At 40.3% G+C, this 19,869-nt stretch overlaps 1 protein-coding gene across 3 annotated transcripts in view; it reads left to right on the top strand.

Moving 5' to 3' along the window:
- The first annotated feature begins 16,124 nt into the window (after positions 1 to 16,124).
- LOC142204139 (protocadherin alpha-C2-like) overlaps positions 16,125 to 19,869 on the top strand; it is a 198,166-nt gene continuing 194,421 nt past the window's right edge. The window contains exon 1 of one of the 3 annotated variants that reach the window (XM_075275417.1): positions 16,125 to 18,655. In XM_075275417.1, the coding sequence (XP_075131518.1) occupies positions 16,268 to 18,655 (2,388 nt within the window). In that variant the 5' untranslated portion in view covers positions 16,125 to 16,267. The remainder of the gene's footprint in view (positions 18,656 to 19,869) is intronic. The other 2 variants (XM_075275414.1, XM_075275408.1) reach the window with 2 other exon arrangements.

Raw genomic sequence — 19,869 nt, 5'->3', positions numbered from 1 at the left:
GGCCACTATGGGACATAATACTGTGTGCAGGGGCCACTATGGGACATAATACTGTGTGCAGGGCCACTATGGGGCATAATACTGTGTGCAGGGGCCACTATGGGACAATACTGTGTGCAGGGGCCACTATGGGGCATAATACTGTGTGCAGGGGCCACTATGGGGTATAATACTATGTGTGCGGGGGCCACTATGGGACATCATGCTGCGTGTGCGAGGGCCACTATGGGGTATAATACTGTGTGCAGGGGCCACTATGGGGCATAATACTGTGTGCAGGGGCCACTATCAGGGATAATACTGTGTGCAGGGGCCACAATGGGACATAATACTGTGTGCAGGGGCCACTATCGGGGATAATACTGTGTGCAGGGGCCACTATGGGACATCATCCTGTATGTGCGGGGGCCACTATGGGACATCATGCTGCGTGTGCGGGGGCCACTATGGGGCATAATACTTTGTGCAGGGGCCACTATGGGGCATAATACTGTGTGCAGGGGCCACTATGGGGTATAATACTGTGTGCAGGGACCACTATGGGGCATAATACTGTGTGCAGGGGCCACTATGGGACATAATACTGTGTGCAGGGGCCACTATGGGACATAATACTGTGTGCAGGGGCCACTATGGGGCATAATACTGTGTGCAGGGGCCACTATGGGGTATAATACTGTGTGCAGGGACCACTATGGGGCATAATACTGTGTGCAGGGGCCACTATGGGGTATAATACTGTGTGCAGAAATGTGATTTGTAAAGGGGAAGTCTTTGGGGGTTCAGGAGGGGGGGAGCCCCCGGGGAGCCCCCATATCAAATGTTCGCCTTGAGGCTCCGCCATTCTGAGTTATGCCACATTTGATCGCGAGATGGCACCCAGTGTAGCAGATCTGCACCCAGATCAGCCCTGCCGGTGACTACCGTCACTATTTAAGCTGTTTCTTGCTGTATCTGAGGCTGCTCCATTACAGTGGAAAAGTGCAAATAAAAAAAAAAGTAAAGTCTGAGTGTCCTTCCGGGGTCTTTTATAACCTCGTGGAGGACTTATAATGTTTAGAAAGCACATACATATTTAAAAAAAAAAACAAAAAACAACAAACACCTCATTCATCTGAGGCTATACATAAAATATTAAAAAGTCTGTAAGAAACAATTAAGAAAAATAATATTAATTAAAAATAAAGAGGGTCCCCCTTTTTATCCAGCTAACAGCCACAGACTCTTATTATCATTGTGGGAATGTCCATGGTTATTGGTCCTTTCCACACTTAAAATATCAGCCTATGGCCTCCCCAGAACCCGGACCACGCTTTACATGGTTGTGTTCGGCTACTACCTAGCTTTTCCTGGTACCTCTGGTGGCAGTGGCTACCAGGATAATAGTAATTGTTCTTAGTGTTAGCCTTTTGTCTGCCTAACACCCCCAGCCCCAAATAGCTCATTACTAGGTCAGTGATAAAGTATAACAAGACACATAGAAACTATTTTAATTGAAATAGAAATTCCCTGCATACATCTGTCTTTGGTCATTTTATTGAAAGTAAATAAAAAAAGATCCAGCTTCAACATAGTCCCCTGAATATGGAGACTATAATGGGAAACACTTGTGTGAAAAAGCACACAAATATATTAATGGCATGAATAAACAGCACTTTGGTACTTACCTGAAGATACTTACCTCCAGTGATGTCTATAACTGTTTTATTGCAGTCTCTTTGATTTCATTCTTCATTTACCAAACGGTTCAACAACATGTAATATCAGGTGAGGCATACTACCTTTCTCTGCAAGTCTTGCTGCTCGGCTACCTCTATGTGCACTCCTGTCTCTTTAAGAATTAATGTTCTCACCTGCTTATTTCCTCCTGCCAATCCCTGTGTACTTCTATGTATTTAAGTCTTCTTCTGCTCTTTATTAGTTGAGAGATGTGTTCACAATATCTCTCTTACCTGTGGACTATGACTTCTGCATTATCTTTGTTACCTGTGACCTGGGCCTTCTACAATATCTCTGCCACATTTTGTCTACGGCTTTTACAATATCTCAGTTACCTGTGCTGTATCTTGTCCTGGATTCCTGTTTCAGACCCAGCTCTGTCAGTTTGTAATCTCTATAACTGTTCTGTCTGTTTTCGCCTGTGTTCTCGCCTTCTATTTCTTCTGTTTCTGTGGCGTGTCGCACCATAGTCCTGACCTGTCCAGTCAGCTGCTACCAAACCAGGACCTTAAGGTGGTGAACTAGCAAACTTCCCTGCAGCAAAGACCAGAATGAGGGTTAAAGGTTGAAAAGTAAGGAGAGGTGGCCCCGGTTTGGTAGCCCTCTGGGTTCATGACCCACTGCCATGGCAGATCCAATTCCAGGATGGTATATGGCTCCCAGATTTTTATGCTGTTTCACATAGTCGAACCAGACACTGCCACACACATCTGTCTAACATTGTGCAGAGGGCAGAAGTGATTCTAGATCAGGGGGTCAGTATCTAATTCCCCCTCCCATGTGAGCTTTGTGTAACCGCCATCTCTGTATGCATTAATACTTTATTTTCATGCATCAGCCAGGTCACTTTGTCCATTTTTTGGTTAATCATTTATTCATGTCTTTGTCAATTTTTGGAACACCTGGGACAGCTGGAATAGAATACATGACTCAAGGTTCACACTGGGTTTCCAATCTTTGCATCTGCTTGGGGAACTAAAAAATGTAAGCCCGATCCACTTAAAAAGCGGATAGTTCTAGACTATGATTGGGTCTGCCAGTTCTCCATCCGAAAAATGTAGAGATAAAAGCCAAGCTTGGGGGACTTCTTTCTCCACATTTTTCAAGCAGGTTCTGGAATGGATCCCAAATGGAGTGCGAGCACTGGAGTGAATCCAGCCTGAGACCGAGGAGTCGGAGATTGTGGAGTTTGACATTACAGGCTTTATTGGTGTGTAGAGATTGAGGAGTATTACTACTGTCTCACCCCATTGGGTAAGCCATGACTTATTGCTGATTGGTGGAGGCCGTGAAATTAGAAAGAAATGCCGTATGTGTTTTGTCTTTATGTTTGAGCCAAATCTCTCAACCTACCCAAATTCTATACGGTCCTATTCCCGGGTAATCCTCACTGCTGCTCTTCCCCAATCAGTTGGATCAATCACATCTTTCAATCTATTTGCAGCCAACTTCACAATTGCAATGAATAAAGAAAGGGCTCCAGATGTGGTTAGAAGTGAATTCAACTTTAAGAAACCAGGGGCCACACGGTGGCTCAGTGGTTAGCACTGCAGCCTTGCAGTGCTGGAGTCCTGGTGTTCAAATCCTGCCAAGGGCAAAAAAACCATCTGCAAGGAGTTTGTGTGTTCTCCTTGTGTTTGCATGGATTTCCATCCCATATTCCAAAGACATACTGATAGGGGAAAAAAAAAGTACATTGTGAGCTCTATGTGGGGTTCACAATATACATTAAAAAAGAAAAAAAAAAAAAAAACTTTAAGAAACCACATAAGATATAGAGAAGAGAAGACACCAGCAGGTCTTGCTTACATCCTTCAGGTCTACAACAAACCTTGGATCGTAGCTTAGCATAACCAATACCTCATAATCTACATTCACCACTTGTTTAGATCATCAGCATCTCCTTTGTTACAGATCCGCACACTCTTCGTACTTTCTTCTCTGCTCCCGTTTCCCCTCATAAACTCCTAAACCTTCTTATCTCTTCCTGTTCTGTCTTTATTCATAGCCATCCTTCCCACAATGATTCTGACCTTTCTCCTTCCCAATTTTCATCAAGCTCTCAGCTGACATTTCTCCGCCTTCTCCTTCTCCCCTCTCCACATTACATAACTCTAATCTCCCATCATATTCCTGAACAGAACACAATTCTCTATAAGATTCATCCACTGCAGGCGAGACAGCGGCGAGCACTTCATCCTCCTTATATCAGCTTCAGGTTTAGGAAGACATTCCAGGTACGTTTGCATTGTTACTTGACAATATGAAGGGAGCGCAGAGAAAAAAGTCATTTACGGAAAGTATGAAAGTAATTCTTTACAGGATAGAGGCAAAATATTAATCTATACTAGAGATGAGCGAACAGTAAAATGTTCGATATTCGTTTCGAATAGCCGCTCAATATTCGACTATTCCAACGAATATCGAACCCCATTATATTCTATGGGGAAAATGCTTCATTTCAGGGGAAACCACTTTTCGACTCAGGAGAGTCACCAAGTCCACTATGACACCTCAGGAAATGATGCCAACACCCTGGAAAACAACTGGGACAGCAGGGGAAGCATGTCTGGGGGCATCTAACATGCCCAAGTCACTGTATTACATCGGGATCCCTGTCAGCTTGTGATATGCGTGAGCTGACTTTTTCCCATAGGAATGCATTGACTAGCGTTGATTGGCCAGTGTACAGCATTCAGCCAATCAACGCTGGTTCTGCCGGAGGAGGAGGAGTCTAAGATCCATCCACAGCAGTTTCCATTGTGGTCCGATCACAGATGCAGCAGAGCTGAGAGCGCAGCATGGTTCAACACACACTCAACACTGCTACATCAGATGCAGCTGAGCTGAGTGTGCAGCATGGTTCAACGCACACTCAGCACTGCGGAGATGTAGTAGTGCTGGCCGTGCGCTCAGCTCGTCTGCATCTTCGGAGTAGCTGAGCTGAGCGCGGCCAGCACTGCTTCAGCTCCAATGTAGTATCTTCGGAGTAGTCGAGCTGAGCGCACGGCCAGCCCTGCTACATAGGAATGCATTGACTAATGTTGATTGGCCAGTGTACAGCATTCGGCCGATCAACGCTGGTTCTGCCGGAGAAGGCGGAGTCTAAGATCCATCCACAGCAGTTTCCATTGTGGTCCAATCTCAGATGTAGCAGTGCTGACACAGCATTACTACACGGAGAAGCGGCCGAGCTCAGCACACACAGAGATGCAGCAGAGCTGAGTGTGCAGCATGTTTAAAGGCACACTCAGCACTGCTACATCAGATGTAATAGAGCTGAGTGTGCAGCATGGTTGCAGGTCTGTAAATGAGAGAGAACCGGACCAAGAAGAAGCGGGAGCGACAGCGGCAGTGGATCTTTGCAGGTAAGTGGACAGCAGGCGGGACTAAGTAGCAGGGGGATATTTTTATCACTACACAGTGTGGACTCCAAAAATTGAAGCATTCCAATTTTGGACTCCATGCTGTGTAGTGAACAGGATCGTTTTTAAAATCCGATCTTCGATCATTAAAAAATCCCATTGACTTGCATTAGGATTGGATCGGAATTAAGATCGGGTTCAGATGGAAAATGATCAGAAATCGGATTTTAAAAACGATCCTGAAATCTCAAAATTGGCTCAACCCTATTTGTAATCTGTAAGGGTACTTGAGGACTTCTGATTGGCTGTATAGTTTACTGCAATAGGAGTGTAGGAGTGTATTGTATATTATACTAGACGCATATTGTCAGGAACAGGACCTAATAGGTATCGCTACATGGAATTCAGAACGCTGTTGTTAAGTCTTCTGGTTGTCATGGCAACCCCTTGGCATATCACTTTGAGGGGCTAAGAGAAGGAGCCCCATTCTCTAAACACTTAGATAACATGATCAGTATTGTTGGTTAATCTGCTGAAATCTGAGTTATCTTCGACGGTGTCAGTGAGAACTGAACGTTGGCTTTATAAAGCTTCATGACAGTGCCATAACATTATGTAATAGTATAGGGCTGAGCATTAAAGAGTCAATTATCAGATCTACAGAACGGATTGGAAAGAAGATCACAAATATAAGTTTCCCTACTTAAGTTTTGTAATAAAGTCATGAACAGAGTATAATAAGTGAAGGCCCAACGTAGGTGCGGTGACATAACTAATAGTTATACTCCACTGGGCATCCTTGTGGCATCCAGAAGCTTGGTAGGCATCCTTTTCCAGTCTCTGGCTATCATATACCATGGAATCACCTCTGAGGTCACATAGAGCAGGGTCAAAACCCCATAACATCGGCATATCCCATAACATCACCATATCCCATAACATCGGCATATCCCATAACATCACCATATCTCCATAGACTTCTGCATTGACCTCGGGCAGCACCGCACCTCCCATGAGGCAACCTGAAGTGACCGCTTCAGGCGGCGCTATGTCAGGGCCCCAGGGAGGGCGGCATTTTTGCTTACCTAAGCCAGTCCAGGACAAGCTGTCCTGGACTGGCTTAGCACCAAGTGGTGGATTGGGGAGGCCGCTGAAGCAGCGCTGCTCCAGCGGACTCCCCTAACGCTCAGGCAGAGAGCAGGCCCTCTCTGTGCCTGCTCTCTGCCTGCGAACGCCGCTAAGCCTCCCCTTGGCTTCGCCCGCCCCCTTCGTGCCACCACGCCCCCTCCACTCCGCTTTCTGTCGTTCGCCTCGGGCGGCGAAAGGGGTAGGTTCACTCCTGACCTCGGGACACATAAAATCAGCCAGAGATGGCAAGAGGCCAGAAGAGGACACTCAGGAGAGGAGAGGCTAGAGGAGTACAATTGTAAGTTATGTTTCTGTGCCTCCCCGTAGTCTCCACCTATTATACTCTTTGGTATGCAAATAGTATGTTAAAGAGTTATTCCAAAGCTTTCTGGAAAATTTAGGTTGCATCTAGTTGAAACTAGAAGAAGTAATTGCTCAGGAATGGAAGGGGCTAGAGAAAAAACAAAACAAAAAAAAAACAAGTGCACCCAGAAGCAGTGGAGCAAAGTCTATGAAAGAATGCAATGAGGTGGAGTTGGTGGAGGTGGTGAAAGGACCTCTTTAAGTAATTTCACACACATGCTTCAAGAAATACAAGTATTTTTTACTCAATTCATGTAAATCTCTGATTGTCCTGGCAGCGTGTAAGCTTTTTCTCTTCTTGCCTGTACATGAACCATTCTAAGGCCACTCACCAGATTGCCGATGAAAACAGGAAGTGAGAAGAGAACAGAGCTTGTAAGCTGGCGGATGCGAGAAGTAGGAAAACCCCTATAGCTATCCTGTTCTTTGAAGATTCTGTCCAAGTCTACACAGCAAAGCCTTTGAGAACTTCAGGGAACAAAAAGAGTAAGTCTACCAGTAGTTACAATATTTCTTTTTATTTTTAAAAAATAATAATTATATATAAGTAAAAAATCTATAGTTTTAAAAATATATACTTAGAATAAAATATGATTAAAACATTCTATTATCATTCATTGCAGTATTTTTTTCTAATCTGACTGCGGTCTGAGCTTTTTCGAAGTCACTTTATTTGTTCTGCTTGAAAGATGTCACTTAGTCATACAGTGAGGAAAGAAATGGGCTGGAGAGAAAGTGTTTCTCGGATATTGTCTATATGTTTAAGGCAGAATTAGTATTCATGCTCTGTAATAAAAAAGCTTTTATACAATCCCAATTATTCACATAATTAGAATGAAATTATAGGTTTGGCAAAAAAGTTTTTTATATAGAGTTTAGAGACATACAAGGTTTATATAAAAATGTATTTCGCTGTAACTTTGCAAGGTCAAAAAGTCTAACTGGATTTTTTTGAAAAATCTGAGTCTTAGTCAAAGAATTAGGTTTATTGGTGGCCATCGTCTTCCATTGATAACTCAGCTTGTACCTAGGGTTGAGACAATCTTGAGATTTCAGAATTGATTTTAAAATCCAATTTCTGATCATTTTCCAGCTGATCTCGATTGTGGAATTTGCTCGATCGCCGACCGGGATCTGATCTTTCTAGATCCCGATCGCTCAACCCTAGTCAATGCTTCTCTATGGGAAAAGTCACTTTTAAGGTTGAGCCGATCTTGAGATTTCAAAATCCGATTTTCAATCATTTTCCAGCCGATCGCGATTGTAAATCCAAGGGTTAATAACCAGCGCTGCCTTCTCCTTTCCAGGCTATATAGCACCCAGTAAATGCTATATAGTGAATACAGAAGCAGCGCAGCCACTCCTCCATTGGACCCACCAATCGCAATCACTTTTTTTAGTTTTTTGCATTGCTATGTTACAAAAGCCATAACTTTTTCATTTTTCTACCCCCAGGGCTGTCTGAGCACCTTTTTGTGGGAAGAGGAGCTCCTTGTATTGGTATAATCTGCATGATAAATGGAGGGGATATGAAAAAAAAAACTGAATTTCTGCTAATGTTTTCCAATGTTTTTTTTATACACCAGGCAGGATAAATAATGTGTTAGTTTTACGGTCATTACAGATGAAACCATATATAACCGATGATTTTTTTTTTTTTTTTTTACATACTATTACAGGACTATTAAGGGCTATTACAAGCAAAACAGGATTTGATTTTTTAAAGATTTTATTTGTTTTTAACACTTTTTGTCCTAGGATGGTTATTTATGCACCACGAAACATGCATGTCGGGTATGTTGATGTAACTGAATGCCTATCTACCTAACTTTCATACACATTCTATTTAACTTTCATGCACATCCTTTCTAGGAGGGTTGAATTAGGGACAGACCCCGATATTAGGGTAAGGTTCCGGATGGGGCACCGGCCGATTAGGGAGGCAACCCCGTGTTAGGTTTTTTGGGGTGTTTTAGTTCCTTCCCTGTTGTTACACATCAGTCTAGGGGCATTTTCTTTATTCCTCTATGCACCTCTGCTAGTTCTACAAGAACGTCCTCATATCTTTCCCCTGGATTCATCTAAGACGTCTCCTGGTCATCCACATCCAATGGGTAAGTTGTTATTGGTTTATTTTCCTTACCCGGGACCGCCGTGTCCACTAGCTGTGGTGAATTTTTTGTGGAGACGTTTGCTAGCCTTTGTGAGACCTTTTAACAAATGATTTATTTATAATTTTAATTGTTTCATTAAAGGTTATGTTTTATTCACTTTTAGTTACCCTGGTTGCTCCTTTTGGATTGGAATGTTAACCAAACTACTCTAAACATGTAGAGTTTCTCAAAGCTAGCAGGGGAAATCTCTGGGGTGAGTGGGGTGAGGGAACATAGAAAATAGAAGACCAGTGTAGTCCAAAAAGTCTCTGAGGTAGGCGGGGAGAATGTAGAAGCAAAGTGGTGAAAGCCCAGCAGTTATAGAGGAAGTCAATCAGGTAATCAAACCGAGCGTGTCTCCACCAAACTCATCAGGGTATAGGCCAGGAGGAAGCAGGGGGTTAAAAATAGCGGGCAAACTATGTTGCTAATGAACCCTCCCCCCAAAGTAGCACTTGTAGAGAGGTGGGACTACCAAAGCTGATGTCACCCATTGTAGGCCATTGGTTTTATTATGGATAGAACTAAGTTGGGGGAGCTTGGCAACTGCGTAGTATTTATAAAGGGGAGAGACCAATAATCTGCCAGGCTCTTATGAAAGTACATAGCTCACCTGCTTATAGGCCCAAATAGCATCGAATTGGGAGAAGGAATAGAGAATGCAGGGTACAGTGACGATCTTAAATGAATTCTTCCTATTTAAGACAGGGAAGGACAGTGCCATGCAACAAGATCCTTTAAAAGCTTCAGGATCAATGTGGGTGGGATGACTTTGTGTCTTACAAGCAGAGTAAGTGAGATTTCAAACATTCCTAATTTTGTATTGTTTTCTAAAGATTTTTAATTTTTGTTTTTTCAATAATTGCAAAATGCTAAGACCAGTTGGTCAGTGCCCAGGTCTGCTGCTGGTTTCCACTTCTTAGTTCTTCTCGACACTCAGGAAATGTCCACCCAGTAGGGTTGAGCGATCGTGTTCGTAAAAGATTGGATTCCGATCGGTGATCGAAAAAATTTCACGACCGGAATTCCGAACACAATCTTTTTAGGTGAAATCGAGATCGGTGATTATTTCCCACAATGCTTTGCTACTGGCCAAGCATTGTGGGAAAAGCTAACAATGTTAGTCTTCACACTGAGTATACGCTCCGCTCATTCTGAGCAGAGTGTATACTCAGTGTGAAGGCTCCGCTGCGGTTCCATAGGAATGAATGGAAGCAGCTGGAACACAGCCTTAACCCCCTGCGCGCTGGCTGCGTTCATTCATTCTAATTATCTGCAGAGATGACTGGTCCGGTGCCCGGTGTTCTCGTTCTTCTTTGCCTACAATCCTGGTTTCTCTCAGAATGCAAATTAGTTCTCTCACAGCACTGGGGGGTGGGCTTCAGTGCTCAAACAGCACTGGGGATGTCCCCAATGCTGCAAGAGAACTCTCTCCAGCGCTGCCTCCATCTTCGACAGTGGTGTCCTCTTCATCCTCTTCTTCCGGCGGTGGCTTGTAACTTCTAGGCCTCGGGCCTTGGGCAGAGCAGACTGCACATGCCCACAGGCCATGAGAAAATGGCCGATTACAATACTGTGCAAGCGGCCATTTTCTCGTGGCCTGTGGGCATGTGCAGTCTGCTTTGCCCAAGGCCCGAGGCCTAGAAGTGAAGATGACGCTGCTGACGAAGATGGAGGCGGCACTGGAGAGAGTTCTCTTGCAGCATTGGGGACGCCCCCAGTGCTGCGAGAGAACTAATTTGCATATCGAGAGAAACCGTGATTGTAGGTGAACGGTGGCGCGGAGAAGACGATGAAAGGTAGGAGAAGAATAGCCTTTCTTAAGGCTATTCCGATGTTGTACCTAGAAAAAATTGTGTGTGAGTGATAGGATGCCTTTAAGCTGCCCAAGCAAGCCTTGAGGAGTGGTCGAAGTTGTCCAATGAACAAATTATCAGAAGCTTTTTATTTTTTATTTATTTATTTGATTTATTCATATATATATATATATATATATATATATATATATATATATATATATAATATATATATATATATATATATATATATATATATATATTTATTTATTTGACATAATGGTTCAGATTTAATGTCAGTATTCATACCCCGGAGCCAGCAGAGGGTGCGTCCCATTTATGACAAGGCACACTACTCATAGATGAGGCGCACCCTTCACCCGGCTGTTCACCTGGGGGATGTCATCTTGTAACTGGTGTACCCTTCCCCATCCTGTACACCCCCTGTACACCTCCACCATACCTCTAGCTGAAGAGGAAGCTTAGAGAAGATGGAATGGGGACAACCTGCCACAGTCTGTAATGACAGTAAGAACATTTTTCTTCACACCCTGCCAGTGTCTTACTCTTCCTCCTGAGAACTACAACTCTCAGCAGCTGAAGATCTGCTGACTATAATATCGAGCAAGTGCTATATCTGTGTGCGCCCTGAAGATATAGTAGATAAATCCCTGCAGCAAATAATTAACACTCTCGATGAATTCTATTGAATTGTGAATTTTAGCCCATGATCTGTATTTCTATATCTTTGTATTGGATCATCATATTATAGTTCAGATTAAATAAATAAATAAATAATTGGAATAAATGGCAATTTTTATTTTTTCTTCTCCAAGTTAGAATGTATCTCAGTAACTTTCAGCACATTGTTAGCTTTGTGACAAATATTTTGGTGAGGTTTCTGATCTCCCTCTTCTGCTCTTTTGAGAAGTCTTAATAGGTTCTCGAATCGATGCGGTCGATTGTTAAAATTGTTCAGATGTTCGAGCAGGTAACATTTCACTGGAAAGTCAAGATGTCATTAAACAGCTCAGTATCACAGGAGCCGACACGTCGCGGCCACTTTCATTAGGTTTTGTCACTTTTTCTTGTCAGTTAGACTTTCTCATGAAATAAGGGAAAGGAACACGATTTCTAAATTGATCCATCATTTCATCCGGCTCCGCACTTAGTGATTGACCTGCCATAATAGAAGCCAAGTGATGATGGGAAAGACAAATTCCGAAAATAATAGAACTTTTACCCTGTTCTAACTATTGCATTGACAAAGAGGGCAGACGTATACATGTTTATAAGATAGATAGATAGATAGATAGATAGATAGATAGATAGATAGATAGGAGATAGATAGATAGATAGATAGATAGATAGATAGATAGGAGATAGATAGATAGATAGATAGATAGGAGATAGATAGATAGATAGATAGATAGATAGATAGATAGGAGATAGATAGATAGAGAGATAGATAGATATGAGATAGATAGATAGATAGATAGATAGATAGATAGATAGATAGATAGGAGATAGATAGATAGATAGATAGATAGATAGAAGATAGATAGATAGATAGATAGATAGATAGATAGATAGGAGATAGATAGATAGATAGATAGATAGGAGATAGATAGATAGGAGATAGATGGATAGATAGATAGATAGATAGATAGATAGATAGATAGATAGATAGATTGGAGATAGGTAGATAGATAGATAGGAGATAGATAGATAGATAGATAGATAGATAGATAGATAGATAGGAGATAGATAGATAGATAGATAGGAGATAGATAGATAGATAAATAGAGAGAGAGATAGATAGATATGAGATAGATAGATAGATAGATAGATAGATAGATAGATAGGAGATAGATAGATAGATAGATAGATAGATAGATAGATAGATAGGAGATAGATAGATAGATAGATAGATAGATAGGAGATAGATAGATAGATAGATAGATAGATAGGAGATAGATAGATAGATAGATAGATAGATAGATAGATAGATAGATAATATTACCCTGTTTTGCAAACATCACAATTACTATTGATATATTCTCAGATACAAAATCAGGGAGAACATCAAAGCCTTGTTCCTTCGGATGCCATCTCACCGCTCACCACCAGATGGCGAGGGACACTGACATAAGGACAGGGTGTTTCCATTCAGTCTTTTGTTCCATCAATTTCTAGCAAAGGCTTGAGACTCCTGAGGACCAGGATGGAGACTTGTTCCTTGCCTATTACTACATGTGAACTACTATTTGATGTCCTCAGATCAAGAGAATTTAAGGTTGAGACAAGGACACATTTCTCAAACAGCCCAGTCTTCTCTGACACTGCTCAGCCTGCTGTAAGGACACGTGAAGGTGCTTCTGACGATTATGACAAAGACTTGGGGACAGACATCATTGCTTGACCTCCATTTTGGATGAAGACACCCTGCAGGCTGAAGAGGTATTTCCAGGTGAATTCAACACTTTGTATATAACATGAGAATTTCTTTGACTGCTACAGATCCAGACTTGTGTTCTCCTGGTTTATTATCCAGCTTCATGTTACTTATTACAGATTAGAATTGATAGTAGAAATGATCTCATCTGTAAAATGTGAAAGAACAATCTCTAAAAACAAATGTCATTGACAGCTCAGGAGGAAGATCCATAAAATGTGAGCAATGAATATTAGGAGGAATTGTTAGAGAATGTGATTGAAATGATAATACAACATGGAACCATTGTGACAACTCTGACAATAAAATTATATATTCATTTCATTCATTACATTGTTTTTTTTAAATTTAAATAAAATACTTTATACTGAAAGATATTTAGGATCTGGATTTATTTTTAGCCAATGTCAATGTTCAGGCTCCTAATACACAGGAACAAATACACACACACACACACACACACACACACACACACAATGATACCAGAGAAAGTGAAGTCAATTTGCTAGGAGTGTATGAGCTTATTGATTTCTATGTCATTGTTATGTTCAAGAGTCATCCAGTACGCAGTGAGCTCCCCCTAGAGGTGACTGCAGGTGACCTGAATTTTATACTTTAAGCCTATGACTATACCGATCTGGAGCTCTATACAAGACAAAACCAAAGTTCTAACGGATCTATCTATCTATCTCCTATCTATCTATCTATCTATCTATCTATCTATCTAACTCCTATCTATCTATCTATCTATCTATCTCATATCTATCTATCTATCTATCTCCTATCTATCTATCTATCTATCTATCTATCTACAATCTATCTATCTATCTATCTACAATCTATCTATCTATCTATCTATCTATCTATCTATCTATCTATCTCCTATCTATCTATCTATCTATCTATCTATCTATCTATCTCCTATCTATCTATCTATCTATCTATCTATCTCCTATCTATCTATCTATCTATCTATCTATCTATCTCCTATCTATCTATCTATCTATCTATCTATCTATCTCCTATCTATCTATCTATCTATCTATCTATCTTCTATCTATCTATCTATCTATCTATCTATCTATCTATCTATCTCCTGTCTATCTATCTATCTATCTATCTATCTATCTATCTCCTATCTATCTATCTATCTATCTCCTGTCTCTCTATCTATCTATCTCCTATCTATCTATCTATCTATCTATCTATCTATCTATCTCCTATCTATCTATCTATCTATCTATCTATCCATCCATCCCATATCTATCTATCTATCTATCTATCTATCTATCTATCTATCTATCTCCTGTCTCTCTATCTATCTATCTCCTATCTATCTATCTATCTATCTATCTATCTATCTATCATCTATCTATCTATCTATCTATCTATCTATCTATCTATCTATCCATCCATCCCATATCTATCTCCTATCTATCTATCTATCTATCTATCTATCTATCTCCTATCTATCTATCTATCTCCTATCTATCTATCTATCTATCTATCTATCTATCTATCTATCTCCTATCTATCTATCTATCTATCTATCTATCTATCTCCTATCTATCTATCTAGCAATCATCTATCTCATATCACTCTCTCTCTGTGTATATATAAAATATATAGAGTATATATAAATAATATATATTTAGAAATAAAATACACTTAACTATGCAAATTACACTTCCTCCAACATGAAGAAACATTTGCAGTCTCACCTATAGGTTTCAGTAATATTTATATATTGATTGATATACAGATATTGACTTACCTATAAGGGGCACTATACTGGAAAAGAAAACTAAATTGCCTTTATTACTCCATATGTCAGCCAGAAACCCAGTAAAAAGAAACCCAATTCCCTAAAGGAGTAACTTGAAGCTTCCGGGCCCCAGAGCAATCCATCTATAGGAGCCATGTAAAGCAAATCATTGCCACATGTTACTGCTGAGCTCGTGGCTGCGGCACCAGGGGTCCTGGGATCGAGACACAGCAAGCGTTATAAAAGTAATGTGTATTGTGGGAAAGCCAGGACATAATGGGATCTGAACATAAAGGAGGGGAGGATTTTTCTGGACAAGAAAGAAGGGGCAGAAAGTCATGTAAGATGCTGAAGGCTGTATATTCACAATGTGTATGCTACAAAAAATATCATTTGGAAACAATAGACAACACCTTGAAATGTAACACATGTAAGATTGAAACTTTAGGTTAAAAATATGGGTGGGGCCTCAGGGGAGGGGGAGGGGCCCACATATTTACAATACTTTACTCCAGAGACTGGGTAAGTTATAGCTCCGATCTGGATTGGGTTTCTGGTGCACCAATGAGAAGAGAGGCCCCTAATTTATTAAGAGGTTTGTGTAGAGGAGATCAAGACTGGCATATGGAATACCAGTCTTCAGAAATCTCACCGATTGTGTGCAAAGGTTATTTGATTCAGACTTTCTTTTTTCTTCCTTTTTAATACATTGTCATTTTCTGTAATGTGCAGTTTGATGTTCTGGGAATGATAGTGTTAATACCGTACATCATTGTAGCTGATCGAACTAGTAGTTTACCTTATTACACTTTACTATCAACTTCTTTTACAGTTACCTTCATGATAATAGGCTATAAGAAAACATACAAAACATAGTAGAATAAAACCATATTGTAAGACAATGGAATATATTATGACTTAGAATAATTTAATTTTTAAAAAATTTATTTATTTTTAATCAGTTTATTTTTTATATATTTTATTATTTTTAATTCATTTTTTTTTATTTTTAATAAAAACTTCTCCCGTAACTTTGATTTTGAAATGATTTTTTTTTAAATTAGAATATTGATAATTTTTTTAAAATTGTAAAATCAGCCTCGATTAACAAAGATAGATTTGCCATTTTTATATGAATATTATATTACATTATATTTTTAAATTTTATATACTATATATTTTATTCAAATCTTAAATAATTTAAACTGATATTAGAAAAAAACCTCCCAATATTAACATATCCATTTATACACCCTATCTGAAAAAAATAAATAAATAAAAAAAAAAAAAAAACATAATAATTTTAGATAATAAATGTTACATTATGACAACTGCTGATCTAGGTCGCCATTCTTGTTTTGTACACTGGGTGTCACTGTGTGTCCATTTTTGCAAAGAAGAGCAGCAATGTAAGCTCCCTGTGTGTGTGCTGGAAGATGTAATGGCTGCTGACCTTCATATATATTAAGACGACAGAAAAGAATCAACTGGTACATGGCAACATTAATGACTTTGTAGAACCAATGATCTGCCCTGCAATGGAGATGTCATCGTTATACTGGACTATCCGGGCTGTGAATCCGTTCAGAGGTGCGTTTTTGCTGCAGATGGTGTTGGATCTGGTGTTCTGTCAGCTTCACTACATGATCCCTGAAGAATCGAAACACGGCACCTTTGTGGGAAGGATAGCTCAAGATCTGGGTCTAGAGATCTGGGAGATTAATTCCAGAATGCTACGGATCGTCTCGAGAGATGAGAAGGAATATTTCCAGGTAAATCTCCAAAATGGAATTTTATTTGTCAACAACATTATAGATAGAGAAGAAATCTGCCAAAGGATTAGTATTTGTGTAATCCACCTTGAGATAATTGTGGATAAACCCGTCCAGATATATCATGTAGATGTTGAAATTGAAGATATTAATGATAATTTTCCCACGTTCTCAGCTAAACAGTATAACATTTCCATAGCAGAATCAAGAGTCGTTGGCACTAGGTTTCCACTAGAGGGCGCTGTCGATGACGACATAGGGATTAATTCAGTAAGGAGCTATGAGCTGAACCCAAATGCATTTTTTACCTTGGAAGTACAAAAAGACAAGCATCAAAGTGAATCACTTGAAGTAGTCCTGAAAAATCCCCTTGATAGAGAGAAGGAACCTCTAGTCAATCTAACCCTTACTGCATTCGATGGCGGCAAGCCAAAATTAAGTGGCACAACTCAACTTATTATATCCGTACAAGATGTCAATGATAACGCGCCAACTTTTTCCCAGCCGGTCTACGAAACTTATTTATTGGAAAATGCACAGAAGGGAACCATTGTTGTAAAGCTGAACGCTACCGATGCCGATCTTGGAGAAAATGGAGAAGTCGTTTATGAGTTTAGTAACCAGGTTCCACCATTGCTAAGGTCACTGTTCGATTTAGACAAGATTTCTGGTGACATCAAAGTGGTCGGAGAAGTGGACTTTGAACAAAATAGTCAGTATGAAATCCGTGTTGATGCCTTCGACAGAGGTCAATATCCAATGGCAGGACATTGCAAAGTGCTGGTCAACGTCGTAGATGTGAATGATAACCCACCTGAGATGACAGTGACATCTCTCTCTTTACCTGTCCCAGAAGACTCCCCGGTAGGGACAACCGTGGCAATTATAAGAATACAAGATAAAGATTCCGGTCCCAATGGTAAAGTCAAATGTCAGATTACCAAAAATGTCCCATTCAAGTTAAAACTTTCACTCCGCGAGTATTATTCACTAATAGTGGATGGACCTCTGGATCGAGAAGCTATAGATATGTATAACATCGAAATTACTGCCTATGATGAGGGAATACCAGCCCTTTCCACATCAGAGACCATTCTGGTAGAAATAAGTGACGTTAATGACAACGCACCAACTTTTACTCAACATTTGGACACTATTTTTATCACAGAGAACAACCCACCGGGTTCTCATGTCTATACCGTTTCGGCCACTGATGGAGACAAAGACCAGAATTCCTTTATAACATATTCTCTTGTCGAAAGCACCATTGATGGAATCCCAGTCAGCTCCTACCTCTCCATAAATCCAGAAAACGGGAAAATCTTTGCTTTGCTATCCTTTGACCAAGAACAAGTTAGTTATTTTCAATGTTCTCTCCGAGCCACAGACGCAGGATTTCCAGCCTTAAGCAGTAATTTGACCTTGAACGTCTTTATCATTGATATCAATGACAACGCTCCAAGCCCAGACCCAACATTGTTTAATGTTGACTCGGAAATTGCAGAAATTGTCCCCCGATCCGTAAAAATCGGAACTGTGGTGACTAAAGTGAGAGCAACAGATGCAGATTCTGGTTACAATGCTTGGCTCTCCTATGAACTCAAAGACCCAGTTGACAAAATCCCATTTGGAATTGGACGTCATAGTGGAGATGTAATGGTCATTCGCCCACTTCTCGAGTCACATCAAGACGAATACAAGCTACTTGTTGTCATAAAGGACCACGGGGAGCCACCAATGTCTACCACGGTGACAATGACCATTCTGTTAACTGAGAAAATACAAGAAATTTTTGTTGAACAAAACCAAAAAGGATTAAAATATGAGGATTTTACAAGCCCTAACGTATACTTAATATTGGCAATCTGCTTAATATCAGGGATCTTCTTAGTTACTCTTATTGTGTATACAGTGATCCGCTGGCAGCAGTGCACTCAGGAAATAGATGAGCTGAGGCAGAACAATATGGGATCCATTGCTAGAAGCTGGACCTATTCCATGCAGCGGCAATACAAATACTGTATGAATGGGACTACCCCCAAAAATGACCTTATTTTATTCACTCCAAATCTACCTCATGCATTAGATACAGAAGTAAACCCTCATAGGCCCGGGCTTATGACAGGTCTATCAGCAAAGGTAAGAACTAAACCTGATCACAATCTATGTCCTACAGTACAGGCATTACTTGGGTAGTCTCATGTATGAGTGCCCATTACTGTTATTATTGGAGTTGGTGGTATGTACGAGTATTTAGGAGTCTTATAGCTTAAAGCGTAACATACAGTAATGATATATCTTCTCATAAATAGGGTTGAGCAATCGGGATCAAAAAATATCGGATTCCGATCGGTGATAGAGTAAATTTCGCGATCAGATTTCCAATCTGGATCTTTTCCAGTGGGATTGAGGTCGGAGGTTATCTCAAGATCGGTCAACCCTAAAAGTGACTTTTCCCATAGAGAAGCATTGACTAGGGTTGAACGATCAGGATCAGTGAAGATTGGATTCCGAACGGGATTGGGATAGGTTGGAAAAGGATCGGAAATCAGATTTTAAAATCGATCCTGAAATCTCAAGATTGGCTCAACCCTACTCATAAATGAATAGTACTGGTGAATATAAGAAACTTTGTAATATATCCTATTAAAGAAATCTGTTTCCTTTTCCTCTTAAGCTAAGTTACTTTTTACATAGGAGTCCATGAGGGTGAGGAGTAGACTGCTAGAAAAGACACACAAATAACTGCTGCTGCTACACTGTAGCCGAGGTAGAGCTCTTATGACACTGCTCTAGAGTCTGGAGACTCTACCAATGTGTAAAATGGAGCAATAGATCAATTACCACCCTCCTCCTCCTCCTTCTCCCCATCCCATCTCTGATTCTTTGCAAATAGACTGAGTTATGACAAAGAGGAGGAACAGAGCTGCTTACACTAGGTTCATATTTGCGATTAAGTTTTTGTTCTTCAGGTCAGCTCGGAGACCCGAAAAATGGAAACCCAATCCCATTAAAAAGGACTATAGACTCTAGATTGACCAATTTCTACCCGGAAAATCCATAGAGAAAAGTGCTGCTTGGATTGTAAACTGAGCCTTAATAAGTGGGGAAGGAAATTATATTTATTTTGTAAAATATTCAACAATGTTTCGTATAATCACCTGTACCATTCTCTTCTGAGCAGTGGTTTGCTAAGTGTAAGAATGCTTAATACTGTAGTAACTAAATAAAAATGAAATACCTTTGTAATTTTAGATTGGGCACCCAAGGACATGGGACAAACAGTAAAGAGCAGTAGGAACTGGCAGCAAGTATTGTATTCCCATGCAGAGCCAGCACAGAGAATATGACGC

The sequence above is a fragment of the Leptodactylus fuscus genome, chromosome 5 (genome assembly GCF_031893055.1).
Source record: "Leptodactylus fuscus isolate aLepFus1 chromosome 5, aLepFus1.hap2, whole genome shotgun sequence".
Classification (NCBI taxonomy): domain Eukaryota; kingdom Metazoa; phylum Chordata; class Amphibia; order Anura; family Leptodactylidae; genus Leptodactylus; species Leptodactylus fuscus.
The sequence above is the reverse complement of the archived record's forward strand: the minus strand, read 5'-3'. Positions and strand labels throughout refer to the sequence as shown.